Source organism: Pseudonaja textilis, chromosome 14 (assembly GCF_049901715.1).
Source record: "Pseudonaja textilis isolate UNSWEBS1 chromosome 14, rPseTex1.2, whole genome shotgun sequence".
Lineage (NCBI taxonomy): Eukaryota > Metazoa > Chordata > Lepidosauria > Squamata > Elapidae > Pseudonaja > Pseudonaja textilis.
Window position 1 is genome coordinate 12,608,264 of NC_142003.1, and position 27,445 is coordinate 12,635,708.

Consider the following 27,445-nt stretch of genomic DNA (forward strand, 5'->3'; position numbering starts at 1 on the left):
CCGGCCTCTGAGCATGAGGTCACCAGGGGCCGGCCCCGGCCGGCCCCAGCAGAGAATGAGCAGCAGAGGAGCAACTGTCCACCTTCCCCACAACCATCCCTTAGTCTGGCCACTCTTAGCCATCCCGGTCAACTTCCGCGGGACCCTGGTTGAACCCCAATTCTGAGGCTGCCCCGGTCAGGACTCTCCCTCCAATCTCCCTGCCCTCGGACCCGATTCCACAGAGAGGGCCTGGCTGGCTGCGATGCCCTTTTCGATCAGCTATCAGGAAGAGGCTCCTGTTTTGAAGAGGTTTATTTGAGTACTTACAAAACTTGTCTGGACACACCCGAGGTTTCTCCGGCCTCTTTCCTCTCGCCCAAGGAAGAGGGAACTCTACCGGGGGGGGGGGAACCAGCCACACCCCGGGGCCCTGACAGTGTATCTCTGGCCAGGGGCAGCAATGGGGGCCCCTCTTGGGCCAAGGAACCCACAGCTCAATAGTCCAGGGCCCTCATGGCGGCAATTTTGCAAGCCAGGCGCCGGGGGAAATTTCTGGCCGCCTGCTTGTAATCCTCAGGCTTGGTCTTCAGGAGGCTCCCCGTGTGCTGCAGGGTCTTAGAAGGCTGGAGGCCCAAAGCGTCCATCACGTTGATTAAGTAATCTGTAAGAGGAACAAGCAGCATCTCGACTCCCAAACCGCCAAGAGAGGAAGGGAGGGGGGCATTCCCATGACCACGGCCTCCCTGCGTCCAGTAGGCGACGGAAGGAAGCCCCGTCCAGCCTGGGGACGAGAAGCTGGAGGTGCTGGCTGCCCTTCACTTGAAAGGGTTAGGGTGGCTTGCAGTAAGGCTCCCCCCCCCGCTTTTAAATGTATCGCTTGCATTTGAGATCCAGGGAGGCAGACCAGACAGGAAGACTCCCCCTGACCCCGGAGCCCAGGAGCCAGTCAGCTGCCTCCACACTGCAGATTCTCAGCTGGAAGCCGGGCGGCCTAAGAGCAGGGACGCTGGAATCTGGATTCGGAGCAGGGAGGGGGCTGGGTGGCCCTCATCGGGGCCCCGTCCACACGCAGGGTATCTCCCCGCGCTCTTCAAGCATCCTCCCTCCTCACCAATATCCGTGGCCAGCTGCTTGGTGGAGTGCGGGGTGACCTCGGGGATCTGCAGGATGACCTCGCAGTACGTCTGCATCGTGGCCCTGGCAAGAGAGCCCAGCCAGTAGTCCGCCATGTTGTCCAGCTCGGGGACCTCGTCGCCTGGGAGAAAGAGGACCACAAGTGATGGTTGCCCCGCAGCTACTTCTTCCTTCAGAGAGAGACCGTGGGGGGCTGCCCTTGTGAGCTGTCCTGCAGCTGCCTCTTTGGGCGAAGGCCTCTTGCTGGCCTCGGGGGCCGTTCCCACCTGGTTCTGGAGGAAAGGGCAGCTTCCCAGCATGCAGGGCGAGCTCCAGGGCTGCGTCTTCCTGGGTCACGAAAGGCTCCAGGTGAAGAGGGAGGGACATGATGTATTGGCCGATCTACGAAGGAGGGAGGAGAGCAAGCGGTTGGGCAGCCCCAGCCTTCCACCGCAGAAAACGGGGTCACTCTGCTGATGCCCCCCACTTCTTCGGAGGCAGCCGGCGCATTCCTCTCCAGGGCACCTCCTGAAGCCCAAGCGAGGGGCCCAGCCAAGCCCTGCTGCAGCCTCTGGGTCACCCCGAGGTTTCTCCTCTCCCCCTCAAGGGATCCTTCCAGTTGCTCCCAGAACAACCCTCCCGGCCCTGAGCCGCCTCGTCCATCAAAGGCCAGCCCTCCGAGGCGTCCCTGCTCTGGTTCTCCAAAGGAATCCCTCCCTACTCACAAGGGACTCAGGCCGGACCCCCGAGGGGCCACAGCTCAGCAACCAAGGAAGCCCCTCCCCCTCCCAGGCTGCCCAGTCCCGCAAGCCGCCCTTTTCCCAGGGCTGCCGAAGAACAGCGGCCTCGGACCGAGAGCAGCCTCATCCGCCCCGGAGAGCACCTGCCTTTCCTGGGGGATCCCTCCACCTACGTTGCTGATGTACTCCAGAGGCGTGAGGCTGAAGTTGGGCAGGTCGTCGGTGAGAATCTCGCCGGCACTACTTGCGCTCCAGCTCTAGGTCAAAAAGGACGAGCAGAAAGACAGAGCCTGACGTGTCGCGCAGAGCGACCTTCCCCCTTTCTTCTCCCCCAGTCCTTGTTCAAGGACTCTGAGGGGCCCCCTCCCCCCGGCGGCTCACCTCCATCTTGGCCACCAAGAGGAGCTGCTGCTTGATGCGGAGGAAAACCGAGTCGAAGGCCAGCTGGTGGGCCAGCTGGTTGAGGCGGGTGAAGGCGGAACGAGACGCTGAGAGCAGATTGTGGCTCGTCCCCTTCTCCTGCAGTGGGGAGGGAGGGGGCAGTCAGGACGGGCTCCCCCTGCAGGACCCCAATGAGTCCTCTCCCACCCCAGCATCAGCAGAGCAGGGGGGCTTCAGGGACGGGAGGGGGACACCAGGGCGACGGGTGTGGCCTCGGAGCTCGTGAAGCCACAGGGGATGGCTGCGACCGCCCTGCTTCCAGCTTGCCCAGGGTCCTGGGCCGCTTCTCCCCTGAAGGGACCCCCAGGAGGAACCCACTGGAGACCCAGCCCGAGGCCATCGGGCCTGTTCATTTCCACGGGAGGTAGCAGATGCTCAGCCCGGAGCCTGGAGGAGGGTCACCCTTATGGTACCCAACCAGTTTCTAGAAAAGAGGTGGCGGGAGGGGCGGGGAGGTGTCTGCCAGCGTCCTTGCAAAGGGCAGCGCCCACTGCGGAAAAGAGGGAAGAGCCCCCAAGGGCAGCTGGGCCAAAACCTCCATGCTTCCATCCTGCCAGGCCCACCTGAGGCACCGCCTCCTCCACACAGGCCAGCTGAGCAAGAGCCGGCGTGGATCTGCCTCCCTGGGAAATGCTCAGAGTAGGGTCAAAGAGAGCCTCTTGCCCACAGTAGCCAGAGGACGAGGACGAGGAGGGGTCCAACTCACCCTGCCTCGATGCATTCTCTCCCCCCACCCCACCCTTCTCTAAGGCTGCCTGACAAACCAAACCAAACCGGCACAAAATGCTGGGAAAGGCAAGCAAGGCGACAGGAACTCTGAAGGGCCCAGGAAAAGCAAACCCTCGCAGGGAGGGAGGGAGGGAGGGACCGTCCCCTCCGCCCCCTGCCGGACACGCACTCAGAAAGCGGGGTGGGGTGGGGAGCGGGGTTGGTAATCCAACAGCTCAGCCCCAGGTTGCTCCTCCGCGCCCACCTTGAGCGTGTAGAGGGTCTCCAGCAGGGCGGCGTACTCTGCCGGGCTCTCCTGCTGCAGGTAGCAGTACTCCTGCCAGGGGTTCTTCAGGTGGCTCTGCTTCTCTGGGCTGCGCTCCTGGAAGCCGCTCAGGCTGCAGGGACGGTAGGACTCCGAGAGGAACTTCCCTGCCGTGGAGAGGACCCTGCAAGCGGCACCGCCGGCACCGGCAGACATGAAACGGCCTGAGCACCGGGCGCCCCACAGCCGCCACCTTCAAAGCTTTGGGGGGGGGGTAAGGAGGCCCGGAAAGGAGCGCCACGTGCTGGTGGGAGATGGGCCCCACCCTGCGCCTTTCTGAAAGCAGCTCGGGAAGCCCACCTGTTGGCCAGTTGCTGCTCAAGGTCCCCACACTGTCGCAGGAGCTCCCCACAGGTGGCGATTATCCTGCCGGGAAAAAGAGGCTGGTGGAACCGCCGCCCCAAAGGCCCCCCTCCTCCCCCCAGCCCCTGAGTCTCTCTAGGAAGCAGCTCATGATTCCTCCAAAGCGGGCGATCCTCGGCGTACAGCTGCCCCCATTTAAGGACAGTCCGGAAGGATGAGCCCCTTGGAAAGGAGGCTCCACAGCCTTAAAATGCTCCAGGCTCTTGCAAAACTCTGCCCTGCCACCCACACTCCAGTACATGGTGGAAGTCGGAGCTGGAGGATTCAGCTCCATTGCTGCACCCTGCACAGAGGAGCAGAGCCCACCTCCTCCTGCAAGCAGCCCTTCCAGCCAGCCCAGAGAGGGGAGGGAGCCAAAATCCAAGCGGAGAGCAGCAGGAGGCGCACGGGGTGCCTTGGGTGGGGCGGGGGCGCTGAGAGGTCTGGCACAGGCCACAAACAAATGCCTCTCCGCTCAGGGACTGAAAACCTTGAGCTACCTGAGGCCCAGAGAAACTCCACACTCCTCACCTGGGTCTCCCCTGGTTTAATGACCCCCACGAGATTACTAAGTGACCCCAATGGGGTGTGCCAGGACTGTGGTCATTGAGACAAGCGGCCATGTGGGGAACGCACTCTGCTCAACGACCAAAATTCAAATCCCAATCGTGGTCAGGATTCAAGGACTCCCTCTACGTAAAGGAAGCCTGGGCCTTGGTCTGCACTTACAGCACCGAGTGTGGCTCACTTCCTTGAGGAATCCATTATTGTTTGCATGCTAATGCCCCCCCCTCCCCCGCAGTCACCTGCTCCTAGGGTGCAGCAGCAGGTCCACTGAGATGGCGGCTGAAACTCTCCCCAGAAAAGCTCCCCTTTCGCCCCCTTTGCCCTTTGCACGGGGTGGGTGGGTGTTTTTCTCACCGAATGGCATTCTGAAAAGCTGCCCAGTCTTCCTGGAAGTGGGAATCTGGCGGGAGGTCCTCCAGACGGCACTTCTTCCGGATGGACTGCAGGGCATTACTGAAGTCCGAGACGTATCTAAGGGAGGGGTCCGAGATAAGAGCCCACCCGCAGCTGTATGTGTGCGTGTGGCTGAATGCTGCCCGGGTGGGAAGGGAAGACCCAAGGGGACAAAGACAATTCCTCCCCTAAGGCCAGCCCGCCTCCCTTCCGCGTTGGGACCTGGGAGGGTGGGGGAGGGGCAGCAGGCGGGACTGGTCATTGCCTCCTGTGGCCACGGGGAGCAGAAGGAACGCCATGGGGCAGCGGGGTCCCACTCGTCTCCCAACCTGTTCTTCTCAGAGCAAAGTTCTCCGCCCGCAACCCTCGCAGGGGTTGGGGGGCTGAGAAAGCCCCCCCCGTGGCCCAGGACTTACTTGCTAAAGAGGGCTTGCAGGGCCCCGAGGAGTCCACCCACGCCCAGCCCGTCGGTCAGCGTGAGGCAGTTGTCCACGGCCGCCAAGGCCAAGCCAAAGAGCTTGTTCACCGAGTGGCTCAGCTCCTGGACGCAGTCCATCACTTCCCCGTACTCCTGCGCAGGACGCAAGATCAGAGTTCACGGTCGCCACTCTGGAGCGGCAGGGCAGCCAGTCCAAACTGGGCGGGACTGGGATCAAGGCAGCAGCCATTTCCCCTGGGGCCCTTCCACTCTGAAAGTTCGACTCTGTCTGCCGGGGCCCAGAGAACCTCCTGCCCGGCTGGAGCCCAGACGACGCTTTCAAAGCCTGCAGGATGTGGCTGCTCTGAGGGAGCATCCTGCTAATAAACAGGCCCCATTTCTATGGGGAAATCTGGGGCCCCAGGACCCCCAAGACTGTTCTGCAGTTCCTGTCGCCTGAGTCAGTGCCAGAAGGGGCCTTTTGAGATGGAAAACCCTTCCTAGAGCAAAAGCCTTTAACGGGGTTAAAAAGAGGCGGTGAACACCCCCAACTCAAGAGGACAAAATAAGAAATCCCGATGCCCCCCCTAGGTGGAACCCAGCCCAGCCTATCACAGTCACTCTCCTCCCACGATAACAAGGGCGGGGGGGGGCAGCCCAGAAGGGATCTTACCAGAGGGACAGCGCTCATCTGGATGAGGAGGTTCTCTTCCTCCAGGGCCCCGTACTGCAGCTGGAAGGGCTTGTAAGGGCTGAAGACGGCCTCCACCAGTTCGGCCACCTTCACCAGGTTGCACTCCGCTGAAAGCACAAGAGCAGACTCACAGCAGGGGGGGCTCCCCACCTGGCCTGCATTCCCGCCCCCCGCTGCTTTGCTGGTTGTTCTTAGGCTAAAATTAAATCTGGGGCAAGAGGAGAAGTTAAAAGGCCCAAATGGTGCTGGCAGACTCCCCTGCAAGCGCGGGAGGGGCCTCTCTGCTCCCCAAACTGCCCAAGGATCCTCCTCCGGACTCGGAAGGAAGGAAGGAAGGATGGATGGAGCCACAAAGCAGGGCGGGGGCTGCTCAGCTTCTTCTCTTTTAAAATAACAGGCACGACACAGGCAAAATAACCACCAGGGGTCGCCAACCTTTTGGACCTCGGGGACCACCAAACTCATAATTTTAAATCCCAGGGACCACTAACTGGTTCTGGGGGCGTGGCCTAAGTTGTGGGTGTGGCTTGGTGGTCATGTGACTGGCTGGGCATGGCTTGTATGTAAATATTATAAATATTTATATAAACATCGATTTTTTTATTAAAAAAAGAGCAACTTTTACCCCAAATCAGGCAAAGCAGGAAGGCAGATTGAGTTGCTTACAGAATCACAGATTCATTCAGAGATCCATCTATCTGCCATCGGCTAGCTCAGTCACATAAAATTTGCTTACAAGCAAACTCACAAAATTAACTCACAACACACCATGTATGTAAATATTGATTTTTTTATAAAAAAAGAGCAACTTTTACCCAAAATCAGGCAAAGCAGGCAGGCAGATTGAGTTGCTCACAGAATCATTCAGTGATCTATCTATCTGCCATCAGCTAGCTCAGTCTGTCACATAAAATTTGCTTGCCGTGAGTCTGCACTGAATAATAGAACTTTCGGTCCTAAGGGAGGTTCGGCTGTGCTTAAAAGCAGAGCCGAAGATCTAAAGACTAGCTAGAAAGCAAGAAATCCAACCATTTCCTGCTTTCTAGTTAATCTAAATCTCCCAGCACAGCAGAACAGCTGATTGTTGGAAAAAGGAAAAATAGCAATTTAGCAGGCTAGTTTGCCAGGTAAGGAGTGAGTGGGTGGGGAGGGTTCCCGCGGGCCATGTGGGTGGCGCAGCCTTGTGTTTAAGCAGCCTGGATTAATTGCTTTGGAGGGTGCTCTGGGATGACAGTTCTCTGCGGCCCACCAAAATTTTCTGTGGCCCACTGGTTGGCGACCGCTGTACTAAAGCAGGGGACTCCAACCTTGGCAACTTTAAGAATTCTGAGAGTTGAAGTCCACAAGTCTTAAAGTTGCCACAGTTGGAGTCCCCTGTATTAAAGAACAGAAAGAAAGTGCTTTATGTATTTACTCTAGAAAAAGTATATTTTAGAATTAAATCCTTCCACCACTAATTAAATAAAAAGCAACACAGCAGCAGTAAAGGTTTACTGCTGCTGTGTTGCTTTTTATTTAATTAGCAGGGAGGGGGAGAAATTGAGACATCACCCCCACCCCATACAGCTACTCTGTCTCCTCCAGGAAAGGCCTGCAGGCAGCCTGGAAAGGCTCACGTTTCTTTCTCTTTGGGGGTGTGGGGGGTGTGGAGTGTCATTCCCCCTCGTAGCCCAGAGGGCAGCTCCCCACCAAGTGGGGCATTTCCCACCTGCCCTCTGTGACCGTGAGAAGAGACGAGGCTAAGGGGAAAGGAGAGGCTGAGCTCACCTTTACAGGAATCAAAAGTGCTGGGGAGTATTTACTCACAATAGAATGCAAATTGTTCCGCTTTGGCAAAGACTTTAAACACTGTGTCAATACTGCTCACTCAAGTCAAACAAAGCTTGGTACAAGGTTTATGTAAAAACTGCAATAAAGATAGTCAATGCAATGCTAACAAGTTGTGTTCCTATTAAAAAAAAACCTGTAGAAAAAGGACCCAACCCCCCCCCCCCATAAAAGCTGCTTGGGCAAGGTGTCCAAGCGCCAAGGACTTACCCAGGCTGGGCAGCATCGCGGCCTCCAGCCCGTGTGCAAAGTAGATGGTGGTGCCGTAGAGGCCCAGGAGTTGGCTCAGCTTGCTCTCAGGGCTGCAGCGCTCCATGGCCGCAGCGAGGCAGGTGGGCAGGGAAGGCGTCAGTGCACCCAGCACCTGCAGCAGCAGGACGGTCACCACCTGGTGGGGGTTCTGGAAAACCTGCGGGAGGAAGGGAGGGAAGGAGGTAGGAGCAGGCCTGGAGGCTTGGCCAGAGGCCCCGAATCTGGGCCCAGGCGAGAGTGGAAGGCTGGGAAGACATGGAGACCGTCCAGGCCACTGATTGCGGCCAGCAAACTCGTTTCTAGAACTGGGCGCCAGGCTCTCTTTTTTTTTTTTACACCTTTTATGTTGCTTTGGAAAATGTTCTGAATATAGAACACAACTTGAATAGCTTCATATAGCTTTGAATCGTTCTAGTCTGCATAATTATTCAGCTGACCCTTGTCTGGAAAACCTCTGCCAGCATCTTCTACAACTTGGCCCTCAACACCAATAAGACCAAGGAGCTTATAGTGGATTGTAGAAGGAAAAGATCAGACATCCAGCTCTTGGTTATCAATGGAGACCAAGTGGAGCAAGAGGCCAGTTTTAAGTTTCTGGGTGTTACCCTAAAAGAGGACCTGATCTGGGGGGCTCACATTGCAGCCCCGGTCAAAAGGGCCCAGCAGAGATTATACTACCTGAGGCTTCTCAGAAACAACAACCGAATGAACAACTGCTGGTGACCTTCTACCGCTGCACCACAGAGAGTATCTTAACTTACTGCACCTCTATATGGTGTGTTTGTTTATTTTCATAGTCATAAATTGTATACTGAATATGAAATGGGTACATATGAAATGGGTACATATAAGAAAAATAAAAGAAACAATAGGACAGGGATGGTAGGCACGTTGGTGCGCTTATGCACGCCCCCTACAGACCTCTTAAGAAAGGGGTGAGGTCAATAGTAGACAGTCTAAGGTTAAAGTTTTTGGGGTTTGGGGAAGAAACCACAGAGTCAGGTAGAGGATTCCAGACATTGACCGCTCTGTTGCTGAAGTCGTACTTCCTGCAATCAAGTTTGGTGCGATTAACCTTGAGTTTGTATCTATTGTGTGCTCTTGTGTTGTTATGGCTGAAGCTGAAGTATTCATTGACAGGTAAGTCATTGCAATGTATGATTTTATATACCGTACTTAGATTGGACCGAAGGTGGCGTAGTTCTAGGTTTTCTAGGCCTAGAATTTCGAGTCTGGTGGCATAAGGTATTCTGCAACGAGTAGAGGAGTGGAGAACTCTTCTTGTGAAATATTTCTGGACTTTCTCAACTGTGCTAATATCAGATACGTGGGTTCCAGACTGATGAGCTGTATTCCAGTACTGGTCTAGCAAATGTTTTGTATGCTCTAGTTCAGGGGTTCCCAACCTGGGGTGCTCACACCCCCTGGGGGTGCGAGATGATATTCCAGGGGGTGCAAGAAAAGTCCAGGTAAATAATAGGATATTGGCTATATGTTGACATTTTTATTTATTATTTATTTCAGGGGGTGCGAGATTCGAGTGAAATTTCTTTAGGGGTGCGGGGCAAAAAAAAGGTTGGGAACTACTGCTCTAGTCAGTAGTGTGATATTACCAGAGAAAAAGCTACGTAGGATTAGGTTAACAACTCTTAACGCCTTTTTGGCTATGTAATTATAGTGGGCTCTAGCTCTTAGATCATTAGAGATTTCAGACCGTAATCTTCAAAACTATAAAGATGGACACCCAATAACTGAGATAACAGGAATTGTTTTAATGGAGCTTGGATTATTTGTTGCGTTTTGCAGTGCTCCAAGTCTTACATTGCTATAATTAAGGTTAAAACAAAAACAAAAAAGGCACATGGGCATTTGGGCTCTGTATGAGAAAGCCATGCATGGAGCTGCTGGTGCCCTAGCTCCTTTGGTTACAGGAAGAGAAAGACCCGGACACATTTTAGGGAAGATTTTACGTCAGATTGTTTCAAGGAGGGATCTAGTCGGGAAGGCTTAAAAGCCGTTGCCTCTTGATCCCACCTGTGCAGCGCCGAAAACAGTAATGCAAAACGCTTCTATAATTCTGTTGCTTTTCCTGATTGACTGCAAAGGTGCATCTGAATCACAAAAATTTTAAGGTGTTTATTGAAGACTTTGGACCTTGTAAAATTCCATGAACGAGGCAAGCAGACTTTTTTTTAACCATAAAAAAACTCATTAGGCCTATGCTTCAGGGGTGATTTGTCAGCAAGAAAGATGATAAAAATTGATAAGCCCACTGCACATTTCCGCATCGATCCAAGAATATCCTCATTCTGAAGCTACTAATTCCTTTTTTTGAAGTAAGCAAATTTTGAAACGAAGCTCAGTTTTCCATACTGAGCTTCAGGGCAGAATAGAAAAGGAGAAGGAGGCAAAAGGAGAAAATGTGCTAGGTGTGTCAAGAAAGCAACAGACTACACAAAGCCCTACCTGTTTTCAAAAATTCCATTTTTAATGTCAATGTTTCTTTCATCATTAGTCTTTAAAGTACGTAATGAACTTGTCAGCCTGGGGGAAAGATGGACCAGGAAACTGACTCTACAAAACAACTCGAGCTACCCTCTTTGGGGTAACAGCATCTTGCAAGTCTCCCATCATTTTCCTCCCCTCCACCTTATGCCCCCGTTGAGCCAGGAGCATGGGGGGACCCAGCCTGAGCCTCTTCCTCAGACCTTCCTGAGCTCCATGCAGCTTCTTCTGCACCTGCAACCTTTAAAATGTGTGGACTTCCATGGCTGGGGATTCTGGGAATTGAAGTCCACAGATCTTCAAGTTGGTGAGATTAAGAAGAACGGTGCCCTAATGGTTTCTGGGTGCCTTCTGCAAGGTGATTTCCCTAGAGCACTACATCAAACTCCCCTGGCATTTATATTTAGCCATATTCCTGTGCAAATCTCTGATAAGAAATCTGAACATTCGTTACATCCCATCTAGAATTTTTACAGTGCTTCCGTTTTTCCCATGACTAATGAAAAATGTTGGTAGGTACAGAGCAGTTGCAATCAATGTCACCTTGTAGGGCTGGACTTCGTTAATGGTCCCTAAATACAGGTTGAGATGATCCTAGGGGGGGGGAAACCAGAATGAGTCGTCCCAAAGGTGCTTTTTCAGGAGGCAACTGGACTTTCTTGCTTTTCTTTGAAGACATTTTGCTTCTCATTCAAGAATGGTGGAGAATGGAAGGATTTATATTACTTTCAGGCAGCCGGTCATTTGCATCCTTTTAGAGATTCGTTGAGGCCACCTGTGTCCTCAGGGTCACCTAATTGGTGCAAATGGGTGTGGTGCCTTCTTGGAACTGCTGAAAGGACCGTGCGGTAGACTGGAGATAGATGATGTCACACCTCTCCCCGCAAACCTCCAGGTGGCCTCTACAGGTCTCTAAAAGGATGCAAATGACCAGCTGTCTGCAAGGAATATCAATCCTTCCATTCCCCACCATCCTGTCAGAGCTGAAGAAGCTTCTTGGATGAGAAGCAAAGCGTTTTTTAAAGAAAAACTAGAAAGTCCAGTTGCTTCTTGAAAAAGCACCTTTGCGACAACCAGGACCTGGAGGACTGAGAATCACCCCAGACAGAAAAGCAGATGTGGTGAGAGAAGTGGGTGATCACCAAGGAGTTCCCACCCACCCACCCACTTCCTGCAGAAGATCCAGATGAGGCCTCAGAAGACAATCCTCCTTTTGAGATATGACAAGATGGGTGGAGAGAAAAGGTCTGGCAGAAGGAAACAGCTGGAGAAGCAAAGACGACCACACCCCAAACCAAGCAGGGAGACCCTCTGGTCACTGTCCGAGGGGCACCAGGCCTCTTCATGAGGGGTGAGCTTCATTTAAATCCTGCACGAAAGAATTTCTGTTTTCTTGTCAGAAGGAGCTGCTCTGCGCCCGTTCGTGGCTTTACTCGCACTTGAGGCCGCCTCGTCGGCCACAAGGAAGCCAAGAAGGGTTCTTGGGAACGGGCCCAGGGGCAGCTCAGCCTGTCAAGGGAGCAAGATCAGCCCAAGATGGCAGGCAAGCTCCTTCCAGGCCTCCCCAGAGATAAGCATCAGTTCTCTCCTTCACGGATGAAAGCCTCAGGACCTAATCGACCAAGCTGGCCGCCGCTTCCCCAAACTCCAGCAAACCAGTTTGCCAGCAGGGAACCCAGTTCTTTTCTGCTGCTGGGGGTGGGGGTGGGGGAGGCAACAGATCCTCTGCTGCAGTCTGGGACAGACCAGGGATGCACAGCCCCTCTGCCACCAGGGTTATAGTGGGTGTCTGCCCACCAGTTCTGGTCACACGCAGAAACACACACATGCCACAGAAAAGGCACCAGAGCCAAAGGGCAGAGATATAGGAAAGCTCCACTCCAACACAGAAATCAAACAGGGTCAAAGCAAGACATCGGGCCATTTGCGGAGAGCTACCAAAGATGCAACTGAGCATTTCCAAGTCGTTCAGGGATCCAGAGGGATTATCACCTGTGATCTTGGACAAGCAACAGTGACTGGGCCTCACAACTGCGGCAGAGTCTTTGGCATCTCAAAGAACAGCGGAGTTATTGCAGCCTAAGCTTTTGGGGATCAAATACTGCCAATGATAATCAAGTATGAATTTAACGAGGCTTCAGCTCTGGGCAGAAACCTGCCTATATACCAGGCGACGGTTACATGGATAACTAATCCTCTATCACACTTCAGGTTCATGCAACCACAGATCAGTGGCATCTGTTTGGGGACCGGGGAGCTTAAGGGAAGCGGTTTGCCAATAATTAGTTTACATTGCAAACCCCTTTTTATGTAAAGAATCATAAACGGTTTAATCTTGCAAGGAAAGTTCCTGCGGCACTAAATCCAGTTGAGCTACAATGGTCGTTAAGGAAACCCTCGGGCTGATGGGGGCACAACATCAGGTGAGGCCAGAATCTGGAGCTTTGCAAGTTCTGGTCAGGTTGACTGAGCAATCTGGCTACATTTCAAGATGGAGGAAGAGATAGAGCTGCAGGGATGCCTGAGGAGGGAAGCAGCACCTGCTGGCCTCTGCTGCCTGGGCGGGGAAGAGACTGGGCTCCTCCTGAGCACCAGCGTAGGAGGCTCTGGACCCCACAGAACCCCCACCCCCTCCCCAGCACGGCTGTACCTGCGTGGCCCACTGCAGCTGTGTGTGCCACGTCCCCAGCAGCACTTCGTAGAGCTCTGCCAACTGCCGATCCAGGAGGAGGTCTGACTGGCACAGATCCTGCCACGCTGCCATTAGCTGCACCTGGGAGCAAGGAAGAGGGTCAGGATCACAGCCAGGGTGAAGTTATTTGGGGTGTCACCGAGACAAGGTTTGCTCTTGCCAAGAAGCATAGAAAATGGGGGGTGGGGGGAACTGGAGGAAAGAGACCCCACTGTCAGGTAGGCTCCAGACTTGTGCTTATTGAACTGTCCAGGGCCCGGGTCACAAGGCTGCCCTACGGACTGGATTCCTCTTGGGGGAGAAGTGGATAAACCACGTCCAGCAGTTCTAGAGACCACCACCCACATTACAACCTCTGTCCTCCGACTGACTCATAAACCCCCTGGGGATTAAGCAGCGTCCTCGGAGCCATCCGTGAACCCATCACAGCGGCTCTTGGGCCCCCCTGGATTTCTGAAGCCAAACCGCTGCCTGAAGCAGCCCCCGAGACTTCTCCTGCGGCCCCGCCCGGCCAGCGAGGACGAGGGAAGAGGGCCAGGCTGGGCTGGGCTGCAGGGGACCAGCGTTCTGCCCAGAACATGCCTCTCGCCTTGCCAGGTGTGTTGCGTAAGTCGTAAAATGGGCAAAGGCCCAACGGGTGTGACAAGACTCGAGGTCTGGAAAGGAAGGAGGGGGAGAGGGGGAGGAGGAAGAGGAGAGGCTTCTCAATCGGCTGCTTTCCAATCTTGCGCAGTTTTAGGTCTTAAAAGGAAGAGGGGCCCAATTCCCCCCTCCCCGCTCTCCCGTTGCACCAGCCTGGAAGGACCCTTGGCGGCTCTCGGCAGAGCTGAGCAGGAGAGCCACGGAGCTGGGCTGGAGGGCCCGTCTCAAGGGCAGCCCTCCGCGATAGGCCTTTCAGACTGCACTGAATGCTGCTCAACTTTGGGGGTGGGGGACATGGGAAAAAGACACCCACCTACACCCCACATTCGCTGGCATGAAGCCCCCCCCCGCCCCTCCATTCTCCTGGGTGGACTAGGCCAACCCTTGCCTCTTGAAGGCGGCTCGACAGCCGTGGACCAAAAGGCATTAGAGAGGGTGATGAGCACGGCACCCAAAGTTATGGGCTGCCCCTGACACCCCTGAACGAAGCCGCCGGGACCCGCTGCTGCCTCAGCAGACGAGGAAAATCCCCCGGGACGATTCCAACCCTGGTCAGCACCTCTTTCCTCTCCTTCCATTGGGCAGGAGATACGAGAAGCGGAGCCAGACGAACCAAGAGGCTGAAAAACAGCTTTTGTCCAGACTTCTGAACGCAACATACACACCGCAATTAGGATTAATGTGATAAGACGTGCAGGGCCACCACCGGGGAGGCTCGTTTCAGTTTCACTGCGCACATGATGTGCATTGACGATAAACGTTTGATGGGTTGATTGATCACGATCACCACCAGCCAGGGGCCGTTTCAGAAACTAGGCCCACGTTTCTCTCTGCTCCAGTCCAAGTGGGGGCGGGGGGAGGGGGGGGAGGCTGAATAAAAACGGGCGATCTGCTTCAGCAGCCGCGGGGACCCCAATACCTTGTGGCACTTGTAGTAGTAAGCCAGCAGCTGCGGCATCCGGTCAATTTCCATGAAGACTTTCACAAACAGCCGGGCCTGATCTAAAAGGAGAGAGGTCCCTCCCTTAGTCTGGCTTGCACAAAAGTTAACTTCAGCCTCTGTGCCACTCCAGTCCCGATATCCTCCCCCCACCCGAATGCCTCAAAAGCTGACCGGGGAGGCCCGGACCCTGCTCTGCCCACGTTCCGGTCCCCGGCAGCACCCCTCCTCCAGGAGGGTTCACGGGGAGGGCGTTTTGTAGGGAGCATCCAAGCAGAGGGAGAGGAGAAAGCAAGCCCTGCTCTACCCACCACCGTCACGTCCTCCCTCCAACCTCCTGCCTTCTGCCCAAAGCCCCCTCAGAGCAAGAAGCCTGCCAGGGTGCGCTCTTCCGTTTGGTGGGGAGAATAATAAAGGCAGGGCAGGGCGCAAATGATTAATTAAACGGCTCCCACCAACAGGGGTCCACATTGGGTCACGGTTTGCAGTCCTGGAAACCCCTTCATGGAGAGAGAGCCACACTACACTGCAGGCAGGGCCGCCAGCCACCACCGGTGCTTAGCACAAGGCTGCCTCCACCTGGTAGCTCAGTGGCACAACTCCCTGAGACCCTGCGGTAATCACAGAAGGCGGCAATCAAAGGACGGAGCCCCACACGAAAGGACAAATCTCCACCCCCAGGAGGCCTGGAAAGAGACATGACCAGAGTCAGGCCTTCAAAAGCCCCTTTAAGAGGTTTAAGTGGGAACTGCCCACCCCCACCAAGGCCTCTCTCCAGCCTCAACCTGGCCAACCCTGCTGGTGGTCCTCCGTCTGTTCCTTCTTCAGAGGCTCTAAAGACCAGGGCGAGGAGGCCCTTGCCAACGCCCCATGCCCCCAAAGGGCCACCCTCCACCGCAGGCAGTGCCCAGGGACTGAGAGCTATGACCGAATCCCCTCGTGGGACAGGAGAAGAAGAGCAGAGCCCAGATTTGAGGGTTTGAGCCTCGGGGCGCCTCGGGAGTTTTGAGAAGGTCCTGAGGGGATGCTGGAAAACAGGCTGTCCCAGAGAGTGTCCGGCTGCTCCTTTTCTCCCCAAGAGGGCCAGGTGAGGAGGGGACTCTTGGGAGACGTTCCTGAAGGGGGTGGCAGCACCTGAGCTGCACTGCCCAAGGGACGAGACACGGGCTTCGGCTGCAGGGAGGCAGCGGGACCAAGGCAGCCGTGGGCTCCCTTTTCTGGGTCACCCCAGGCGAATCAATGTCCCTGCTTGGTAAGCCCCAGACCCTGGTCCCACCCACCACCCGGCAGTTGGATTCAACTTACGACCATAATGGAGCCTGCCTATTACGGTCGTAAGTCGTGATATTCATAGAGTTGGGTCATCATGTGACCAATCTGATTTGATGACTCTTTTTTTTTTTTTGTGGTGGTCATTCAGTGAACATGGCAGACATAAAGGGGACACCATCATCACGGAGAGAACCCAGGGGTTGCTAATGGGGCATTTTGCTGAAAGCCAAAAGTAAAGTTGCTGTAAGCCACTCGGGGGGCATCTTGAAACAGGAGATGGGCAGCAAATAAAGTTGATACATAAAAATAATCGTTGTGGTGGCGCCGTGGTTAGACTGCAGTATTGCAGGCTACTTCTGCTGACTGCCGGCTGCCTGCAATTCAGCAGTTTGATCCTGACCAGCTCAAGGTTGACTCAGCCTTCCGTCCTTCTGAGGTGGGTAAAATGTGGACCCAGATGGTTGGGGGCAAGAGGCTGACTCTGTAAACCGTTTAGAGAGGACTGTAAAAACACTGTGAAGTGGTATATAAGTCTAAGGGCTGTTGCTAATAAATAATGAATGCCAGGTTTTGGCAAAAAAGCTCTAAATCATGGCCACGTGGCTGCAGGATGCTGCAAACACTCATAAATGTGAGTTTGTTACTGAACACCCCAAAAGCCGCCACATGGCCAATAGGGAGGAGCCAATGGAACTTCAAAACCCAACCTTTTTTTCTCGGGGGGGGTCCCTTGTAACTTTGAATGGTTGATAAGCAACTTGTCATAAGTCCGGGCCTACCTGTGCTGCCCAATTCTCCAAGCACAAGAAGCTTCAGGTAAGATACCAAAACCCCCCCTCTTATTTTCTTGGTTTGGTGAGCGAGATTGACTGGGAGTCAGCAGTCGGCAGCATGAGACCAAATTCCTAGCTGTGTTTATTAGAGGGGCCCATTGAACTGTTGTGCCTGCTTCCACTTTACGTAGCCTCATTGAGTTGCCAGCGTTCAAGTGTCCCTGCCAAGGCCGCCCTCGGGTGCAGCTTTCTCCAGAGGCCTCACACCGGAGCCCCGTTCCTTTGTGCAAAGGCTTGCTAAACCTGCAACCTGCGTGCCATGGAACCATTTCAGGTAGACTGGCTTAAGCCTTCGAGTCCCACTGATTTTGGTTCAAGCACAGCGTCCGAGATATTTTGTGATGACACATTTGCACCTAATCCGAACCTCCCCTGCACCTGAGCAGCAATCCTGTTCCCCGGCAGGTGCCTCCTGTGCAGTTCTGGGCTGGATCTGCAGGGAAAGCCCACAAGGCCCCTCTCTGCTTTCTAGCCCCCTTCCCTTGACTCACGTACAACACTCACACACACACACACACACACACAGCCCTCTTACCAACAGACTGGGTGCTGAAGGCAGAGACAATCTGGGGGCTAGCCAAGGCTTCCAGGCGGTTCTTGAGCGCCTCCAGGTGCACACACTTCTCTGAGTAGTCCGGCGTGTCCACCAACACAGCCAGGCTGTTCTGCATGCTGGTTAGCTTGCTGGAGATGAGCGACACGTCCTGGCCGGACAGGGGAGGAAGGCCGACTGGTTAGACTTGGGCTCCCGAGCGAGACCCTCCCCGGTCCTTTCCCCAACCATTCCTCGATGCCCTTCCTGCAGAAGAGCAGAAATGGTGGCCGCCTCTCTCCCCTTCTCTGTTTTTTATGGGCCTTACAGTCAGGGAGAGCCAAAGAATAAATACATAAAAATATATAATTATTTTTAAAAAAGTAACATTTCAGAAGTTAAAACTGGAAATCCTGAGCACATAAATTGGAATAATGTGCCAGCCTTCTTGTAGTCACAACTCCCAGCCAAATGATCCTTCAGTACAGGGAGTCCTCGATTTGTAACCACAATCGAATCGATCCCAAAATTTCCATTGCTAAGTGAGACAGTTAAGTGAATTTTGTTCCGTTTTATGGTCTTTCTTGCCAAAGTTAAGTGAATCACTACCGTTGTTAAGTTAGCAGCACGATTGTTAAATGAATCTGGCTTTCCCATTAACTTTGCTTGTCAGAAGGTGGCAAAGGGGATTACATCACCTCGGACACTGCAACCGTCATAAACACAAGTCAGTTGCCAAGGTTCTGAATTTGATCACCTGACCTTTGGTGACGCTGCAACAGTTGTTAAGAGTGAAAATGGTCACGTCACTTTTTTCAAGGCCATAGTAACTTTGAATGGTCACTAAATGAACCGCTGTAAGTTAAGGACTACCTGTGTTTTAACGGAACATATACAGCATCACAATTTTATTTGAAGTTTATTTTGGATCAATCAAAATAAAACTCTAATGGTGAGATGGAACGTTTGACAGAGGAGGAAAAACATTTTTTTTTTTTGCTATTTCTGCTTCATGTTTTCTTAAAATTCAATAAAAACATTAAAACGTTCAATTTTAAAAAGGGAAGTAGAAAACTCCATGGTGAGAGGAAGACTTTAATTTAAAACTCAAAGAAAAAAAAGGAAATCAATACATTTTCTTGTTAAGAAAAAGGCCAAAACGTAAGAGAATCAATGTGGGTCCTAATCCTCTCCCTGTTTTGGGTTACAGGTGAATTCTTTAGTGGTCTTGTTTTTCTTTTGGCTGTTTTGATCGATTGATTTGTTGATGTTATTGTCCTTCTTATTTGAACGGTTTGCACCTCCCAGAGTCACATGGAGGGAATGAGATGGGCCTCAATTCAAGCCAGCGAGCACTTTCACGAGGACCACCAGTGAAGGATCCCCCAAGGCCACAGACTGCAGAGGAAACCAAGACGGGGCTCGGGGCTGGCTGGGGGTGAGGGGACGGGGACAGGGGGGGAATTGCAACAGCCAATGATCAGAGCACAAGCCCCTCCCTCCCAGCTTCTTGTCCATTGGGGGGCATTTTCCAAAAGGCACAAGCAGCTGCTTTTGGGGCACCGCCTTCCCGGCCGCTTTTCAGACAATATTGTAGGAACTCCCTTAACCCCCAGTCAGGCCCATCTGGCCAGGAAGAGGCCCCCTGCTCTGCTGGCAACAGCCCCGGACTACAACTGGGCAGGATGGGCAGGAGCTGGAACCAGCCTCTGCTGCCTCTGTGGAAGCTGAAGAAAAATCAAGACCTCTGACCGTTGTGGGTGGGTGGGTGGGTGGAAAAGTGACCCCTTTCATTTTCTTCCTTTTTGTTATTGTAATCTGCCAAGAGTAGCCCCACAGCGAGATCAATAAATAAATAGAGTGGCTGGTGCAGTGGGAGTACAGAGGGCTGGGGGAAGGGCATGGGTGGGGGTGGGGAGAGACCTGCCCCTCCAACCTGCAACCTTCCCTGCCAGATTCCCCACTGACTTTCTGGGGAAGTTGGCAGGGAAAGCTGCGAATGGCAGTCATGTGATTGTGGATGCTGCAACTTTTTGACAAGCATCCAAATTGTGACCATAGGTGGCTGGTGTTGTGGTTCGCCGACAGCTTGCAGAGCTGGCAGCAGGGTTGGACAGTGGAGAGGAACATGGGCCAGTCAGGGAGTCTGGAGAGGACTCAGACGAGGGTCCTGTGCCTGACACAGAAATGGGGCCAGGACCATCTGGGAGTGGGGTGCTGACTCCGGAGTCTCCAGAATCTGACAGCAGCAAGGCAGAGGAACAGGGGGTGCCTGTTCCCAGTGTGCACATGCGCAGAGCTGCCAGAAGGCAAGAACAGTTAAGACAAAAGGGGCGACTCGGGAGTAAGGCTTGGAGGTGATTGGCCCTCCCATAAGACATAAAGGAGGAGCAAAGGGACAGAAACCTTTGCAGGAAGCAACTTTGTTCGTTCTGGTTGGTTTGAAACCTGAAGCTCCATGTTGAATCTGTGCTCCGTTTGACCTTGTACTAATTGAACTAATTGGCAATTTAGTCGTTGGCAGCATTTCAAGATAAAAGTGTGTGCTTATCAGACTTATCCCGAAGGACTTTGGCAGACTTCTGTGGGACTATTTACAAACTGTTTGAGACTCATTACGGGCTGTGAATGACTATAATTCACAGTTTTTGAAATAAAACAAAAGGTTTTTGGGACTAAGGTGTCTTTGTTAATGTCTCAGGAAGCCTTGGTCAGAACAGCTAGAACTCCGAGGACCAGTTTTAACCGCCATTCACTCAGCACTGTCATAACTTCGAATGACTGATAAAAGAATGGTCATAAGTCAAGGAGTACCTTAGATTGCAGGGGCCCCCAACCCCAAGGCCATAGCCCACTACCGGGCCCATGCACCAGCCCACTGCTCGCATGGCTCAGTTCTCCTCTCCCCGCCAGCCGGGCCATCAAGCAGCAAAGGCTGGGGACCACTATTATATTGTATTTCTGAAACCCATTGCAATTAATAACACTACCAGGTTCGTATGATGGAATAAATGCAGTTAATCTCCAAGGCAGAAATAAAACAATAAGGAAGAAGATTCAGGCTAGGAGGAACTTTCTGACTTTATGAGCTGTCAGCCAGTGGAACAAGAACTAGTGCACTATCTTTTGTTGGAGGTTTTGAAACAGAAATGTGATGATCAGCTGTCAGAGATACTCTGGTGGATGCCAGACTAAACAAATGGTTGAATTAGATAACTCTAAGATTGCTTCCAATGCTAGGTTTCTATCAAATTATCACAAATTAGCTGGTTTACCTGATCTCTGAGCAGCATTTAGGCCAGTGGTGGCTAACCTTTTTGGGCTCCCATGCTGAAAATTGCATGCACGCTCATGTGCCAGCACCCAGAAGGCAATGCTCGCGCCCCCTCCCATGCTCCTGCGCACGAGACCCCCCCATGCATGCCCCGTGCATCTTTGCGCATGGGCGCGCATCTCCCACACACTCTGCGCATGCACGCCAGATACCCGACAACCAGCTGGTGGGTGGGCAGCACGTGCGCATGCGCAGTGGGGTTCTTCTAGGTGATCTCTCACGTGCCGGCAGAAGTGGCTCTGTGTGCCACTTCCGGCATGCGTGCCATAGGTTCACCATCATGGATTTAGGCATTCTAATCTGTTTTCAGGATACGGTTTGTAGCTGTGAACATTGGAATACCTGTGTTTTAAATGTCTCTTCAATGTCTGCACTGAGCGTGCTCCACTTGTCTGCTTCCTGGAGTGAATCAACAGCCAGCTGCATTCGGGATTTCACATGATCGAGTTTGATTAAGACCTGAAACCAAGAGAGGAGAATTTCTGTAGCTCAAGGTTGACCCGAGGAATCCTTGTTGCTCTCTGAGCTGGGCTGTTCACCGGCAGATGTTTCATTACCTGACTTGATATCAGTTACCTAACATCACCAGTGCCAGCAGTGTGGGTTTTGCTCCCTGTTGATAAGATCTGAAAAGAGTCCGCATTACAGGAATTGATTTCCCAGGTTTTGGACAGGTAAAAGCCCACTTGAAAGACTGGACAAATTTCTGGTCATCACAGCCTAAAATGCCATCAACAAACTGAAACTCGGAGAACGGCTACCTGGATGGTATAAGGCAGCGTTTCCCAATCTTGGCAACTTTAAGCTATGGTGAACCTCAATTTCTAGAATTCCCATAGCTGGCTGGAGAATTCTGGGGGTTGAAGTCCACATAGCTCAAAGTTGCCAAGGTTAAGAAACACTAGTGTGGGGACTAAAAACAAAATTCTGAGTGGGGTTGAAAGGAAGTGGGAATATTTAGCCTGCAGGAGAGAATAATGGTCTTCAGTGGTCTTCAGACATTTAAAGGGCAATGGAGTCTTCTTCAGAGGCAGGACCAAAATCAATGGGAGCAGATTCAGCTTAGAGATGAAATGGGCTGCCTCAGAAGTGCTGCTGTGTTCTGCCTCACTGGAGGCCTTGGATAAGCCGGAAAAGTCATTTGTCAGAAATGCTTTAGTAAGTCCTACACTGAGCAGAGTACTGGATGATTTCCAATCCTTCCTGATGCAGGATTTTATGTACTCTAAACCAGGGCTCTTCAACCTTGGCAACTTTAAGACTTGTGGACTTCAACTCCCAAAGCTGGCTGAGGAACTCTGGGAGTTGAAGTTCACAAGTCTTAAAGTTGCCAAGGCTGGAGAGCCCTGCTCTAAACCGAGCTATTTCCTTCAAATGAAAAACAGAAATAAATAACTAGGCTTAACCGCTAGGTAGCTTGCAAGAGACCAGTTAAATTCATTTAAATAACTATTTCTGTATAATTGTAAAACATTCATATTGCTGCCTGAATAAAATATCATTTTTAAGGTTGCATCTTTTTTCAGGGATGCTCATTTTTATCCATCCCGCCACAGGTGTCCGGGAAGAGAATGTGTCTGTCCAACCCTTCAGCCTGGAGAGGTACCTGCATGGACTGAGCAGTGTCTTCCTCCAGCTTCTTAATGTCTTCCTTCACCAGGACCATCTGCTCCTTCAGGAATGTTGCCTCCTGCTTCAAGGCTTCCACTTCCCGCAGAACTCTAGGCATGCTCTGGAGAGCCTGGTGGCTTGTCTCTGTAGGAAAATGAGAAGCAGGAGGTCAAGCATGGCTGCAAGGTCCCAGAACACGAGAGACAGAGGCTCTGCACTCAACCTAGCAATAAAACCCATTATTACAGACTATAAAAATATTTGTCTTCTTACTAAAATTTCACTCTCTTCTCACTTTCACTATGTGTCAAAAATGACAATATAAAATATTGCTTTACATTTCAAATTTGTGTTCCTCATTTCAGGTACCTCAAAAGTAAGTTTCTTGTAAAAGAGCACAGAAAACCATATTCAAAATTTAGAAGTGGGAAAACTCTTGCCAAAAGTAGAAAAACAAGCTTAGGCTAGCCACTTAAAAAAAAAAGACAGCCTCACAAATATTTTTATTTTAATATAAAGTTGTAAATACATAATATCTATAATTTATAACATCTATATTATATTAACCACTGTACCACATATCTTGATTAAACTGTTGATCAATGTTGATATAGCAACTTTAGCAAATGGCTTCATATCATTGCAAACAGAAACATCTGCAATGCCAGACTCTAGTTTAAAATATATATACATGCATATGTGATATATAGTAGTTAGGAGATTATTGTTATTAAATCAGAATGTGATATTTATAAAGTGACTATTATGATAAATTTTGATTATGGATTAAAGGGGAACAAATTGAGGGACATATAAGACAAAGGGGTGGTATACTCTAATTGGTAATTAAAGGGGGAAAGTTTTGGAATTATTAGATTTAAGATGAAACTTACTGGATAATGAAACAAAAATATGTGTTAAAATTGCAAATGTGACAGATAAAAGCATAAAGGTATAATGAATTTAGAATAAAAAATAAGAATGTTAGACTATAAAACAAGACATGAGACTATTTAAAGAAAAAGGAATTAAGATATAAATTGAAAATGGATTTAATAAGTGTAAAGAAAATAAGAATATTGGAGAAATTTATGGGAAAATGGAAGTAATGATATATAGAATTGAATGTGAAAGATAAATATATACTAAGGTCATGTTTGTATTGAAGTGTAAAAACCTGGAACCACGTTGTTCACTGACAGAGATGTTTCTAAAATGTAAAAATAAAAAAAATATTGCAAAAAAAAAAGAAAAGAAGAAAAATCTGCAATGCAAACATAATCTGAGCTGTACACGGCTGTCAAAAAGCAGCTGCTTCAAGAGCAAGTTCCCCCTCAATGACAGCGGCATCACCTTCCACGGCATTGTTGACCTCCTGGATAAAAAGCTGCAACTTCATCACCAGCGTAGCAGCGTGAGCATCCACTTTGCCGGGGGCCTCCTGCTGCACAGCCCGGAAAGCCCCGTTCACCCAGGCCTTGACCTCAAAGTCATCGGCCAGGAACTTGGAGAAATCCATGGTGGCTGCCACACCTTCACCCTCCCCTGGAGCTGGTCAGCAACTATGGCACCTGAGGACACAAGGGAAACAGACAGGAGCAGAAGCCATAGTTCAGCAAATGCTTTGTCTGCGGAACGTCTTAAATTTTAAAAAAAGGAATATAGGGGGTTAGCACTGCTCTTTCAAACTCTCCCCCCCCCTTTTTTGTTGGCAACTATAAAACAGGCATGGAAATGTTTTATGAGTTTACATCAGCATTACTGTGCATCCAGATGTTTGAGGACCTCTGCCCTGGATAGAGGATTGAATCAGGAGACACACACACAAATCCTAGGATTCCATGAATTTAGCAAGCAACGATCCCCTGTGAAGTCCTTGATGTTCTCTGAGCTTGCCTGTTTCCTTGCAGCAGCAGTCTCATTACCCAACTAGGCAATATCATCAGTACTGGTGAATGTGAAGTTTGCTTCCTGGCTATGTATAATCCCTTTATTATTTTTATAAGTAACTCAAAGTGGTAAACTATTATCCAACACAGTTTCCTCCTTTTTTCCACAATGGGTTGAGCTGAGGCAGGGTGAGTGGTCCCAAAGCATCAAAACGTACTCCAAGGACAACTTTAAAGAAAATGCTGCATCTTTATTATTTGAAACCTGTAATTAAAAGAAATCATAGGGCTGGAAGGGACCTTGGAAGTCTTCTAGTTCAATCATTCTTGAATTTCATGACTGTCATTCTTTAGCTTTAATGGAGTGATGTTAAACCTAGCAAACTGCTATGTTTGTCTAGATGTTATGCCTCAAATCAATCAATCTATCTATCTATCTATCTATCTATCTATCTATCTATCTATCTATCTATCTATCTAAGCAAATACCCCCCACGCATCATCACAAAATCTCCAGAACCAGAAAGCCTACAACTTGCAATCTGGCATGTATGTTCTTTTTGGCTTCTAGGGGCTCACTAAGAAAGGATTTTTCAAAAAGACCATCAGAGCATTCGTATTTCCTATATTATTATTATTATTATTAACATGCTCTGATGCTAAGGAGTTCTACTCCCCCTCCCCACCTGAAAGGAAATCTCTTCCAAATGCAAAACACAAGCAGAGGAGTTTCAGTTTCACAGCACCAAGCAGCTTTAGTACAGAACAGTTGAGCTAAGCCACACCCAGGCTCCTTGCTGTCTCCTTGCTCATACAGCAAATATTGTTCAGTTTCCAAACAGCCCTCAACTCTTTCACACACTGACAGGACATTAGCCAGATGAATACCGATGGATGTTGGTAAGCAGAGGCAGAATTCACCCCACCCCGTTGTTTTCCTCCCCCAAAACTAAGCCTGACGGTGACCACATAGTTTTGTACAGGTATTGAGCTAGTTACTTATAGGACAGATTTGAAACTGGGGTATTTGCTAAAGTGAAAATAAATACAACTGGAATGTGTACAAATGAGGCAAATGAGGCAAATGAGGCAATCAAATATTTTTATTTGAGTGAATAAATCTAAATCTCTCTAAAGTGAGAGGGCCACTTTGGAGTGATGGTTAAAAGCACCAACCAGGCTAGGAATCAGGAGACCCTGAGTTCTAGTCCCATCTTAGAGATGAAGCCAGCTGGTCCTGGTCCTGGTCCTAATCCAAAACCCTAGGAAGGAGGCCAAAGGCAAACCACTTCCAAGAAAGTATCAAGCAGCCACCAGGACCAAGACTGATGCAACAGGACCAAAAACAAAAACACTCCACATTTTAGGGATCATGGGGAGGATACAGATTGCAATGGCAGCCCGGAAACAACCTGGTTTAATGTGACATAAGGTTTATAGCAAGGGTCTTCAAACTTGGCAAGTTTAAGACTTGTGGACTTCAACTCCCAGAATTCCTGAGCTAACATGACTGGAGGAGGAATTCTGGGAGTTGAAGTCCACAAGCCTTAAAGTGGCCAAGGTTGGAAACCCCTGGCTTATAGGGTGCATTTGGTTGGGTGTCATGGTCAAAGCATCCGGCCAGAAACCGGGAGATGGTACTTTATAGTCCCGATTTAGGCATGAAGCTGGCTGGGTGGCCTTGGGTCAGTCACTCCCTCTCAGCCCCAAGAAGTGGGCAATGGCAAATCACTCCCCAAGAACCTTGCCAAGAGAAATACAAGGAGTGATCCAGTCACAAGTCAAAACTGACTTGAAGGCAATAATTCATAAAGGGAGCACCATGCCTATTAGGCACATCCATTCAAAGCAGGGTTCTCCAACCTTGGCTGCTTTAAGACTTGTGGACTTCAACTCCCAGAATTCCTCAGCTGGCTGAGGAACTCTGGGAGTTGAAGTCCACAAAGTCTTACAGTGGCGACGTTTCTCCGCGGGATGAAGATGGGCGGACTTCAATTCCCAGAATCCCCCAGCGGCTGAAAGCCCACCAGCCTCCACGTTCAGAAAAAGAACGAGGAAAAGTCAGCCCTCCGGGCCTTGCGAGGAGCCACCTCCGTGCGGGGGAGACAAGCAGGTGGGGCGCCCGCAGCCATGAGGAGATTCGGGCAGGGAGACCCAGCCAAGCCCGGGAACGAGGCCTTGCGAAGCCCCGCGGAGAGGCTCGGGCTCTGCCCCATCGCGGGACGGGGACTTCCGAAGCAGTCGGGGGCGGGGGGCGCGCCCCTCACCTGCTGACCCCCTCGGCGGGACGCCCCCCTCAACTCACCTGTGCACTGGATCTCCGCTCCCCCGGTGGTCCAAGGCGTTCGGCCACCATCTTGGTATCGGGACCTGCGGCTTCACGCCTCTCCCGGATTTCCGGGAAGTCCCATCTTTCGCTGATTGGCTGGTGGCCGATATTCCTGCCCCAGGATTCGCCAGATCCTCCGCCAACTCAGCACAACCGATGAGGAGGCCGGCACACTCCCCCTCCCCCGCTTGCCTTGGAGCAGAGGTCTCCAACCTTGGCCACTTTAAGCCTGGGGGACTTCAACTCCCAGAATTCACCAGCAAAGCTGGCTGGGGAATTCTGGGAGTTGAAGTCCTCCAGGCTTAACGTGGCCAAGGTTGGAGACCCCTGCCTTGGAGAACATGCAGCAGGCGCAAATCCAACCAGAGCAGCTTCTTCCCATGCTGCGCCTGCAGTCCCAGCCAAATCCCTCCAGGCAGCTGGCCCAGGAGGGACCGCCACTGCCCGTTTCCCTTCTGCCAGCCAAGGCCCACTTGCTCTTGGGCCACTGCAGCACCTCATCCTGTCCCAGGCACTTTCGAATTACAGAAAGGCAGCCTCGCTTTTGCACCGCGAATCATTCGCTAGTCTCCCAGGGCAGGGAGGCGCAGAGCTGCCAGGCCAAAGGAAGATGCACAAGCCAGAGAAGCCAGGCTGGGACTTCCCTGGTTGTTTATTCAGGAATGCTGCCTCAGTCCCAGGACGAAGGGCCAGTCCCAGCAGAGGTGGTTGGGGGTCCTTTTAGGAGCAGAGGCTCCAGCGGTCCCCAGCCCAAGTTGCCCGGAAGAGACAACATGCTGGCCAGGGTTGGGGGACGCTTCTGTCTCTAAATCACTTTTTACCTGTTCCAGGCAGAACGAACACCGGCTGCTCCCTACCCCTCCAGCCAGTCCAGAGGTTTGTCTGAACGCAGCCTAGGCACCTGCTAGAAATGGGGCCCTCGCTTGCACCACTCCTCTTTCACTTGTTAACCACAGTTTAGGTTTGCAAATATTGTGTGAAATCAGTCTCTTCAGATCCAGGAGTGTCTACAACATGTTGAATCATCAAATGGCCCTGCACCAAAAAGCTTCCAAACTAGCGGC

The 27,445-nt window shown here is 51.5% G+C and overlaps 1 protein-coding gene across 1 annotated transcript; it reads right to left on the reverse strand.

The window, feature by feature from the left end:
* Positions 1-278: 278 nt before the first annotated feature.
* Positions 279-26,471, reverse strand: COG7 (component of oligomeric golgi complex 7). Its single transcript, XM_026704014.2, has 18 exons — positions 26,358-26,471; positions 23,517-23,734; positions 22,159-22,307; positions 20,895-21,011; positions 17,222-17,390; positions 14,561-14,643; positions 12,958-13,080; positions 7,761-7,959; positions 5,703-5,830; positions 5,028-5,182; positions 4,573-4,689; positions 3,610-3,675; positions 3,250-3,433; positions 2,217-2,354; positions 2,009-2,092; positions 1,383-1,497; positions 1,094-1,237; positions 279-643 (listed from the first exon to the last, which is right to left on the reverse strand). Exons 2-18 carry the CDS (start codon positions 23,680-23,682, stop codon positions 477-479), a joined length of 2,304 nt encoding a protein of 767 aa, XP_026559799.1. The 5' UTR covers positions 23,683-23,734; positions 26,358-26,471; the 3' UTR covers positions 279-476.
* Positions 26,472-27,445: the final 974 nt, after the last annotated feature.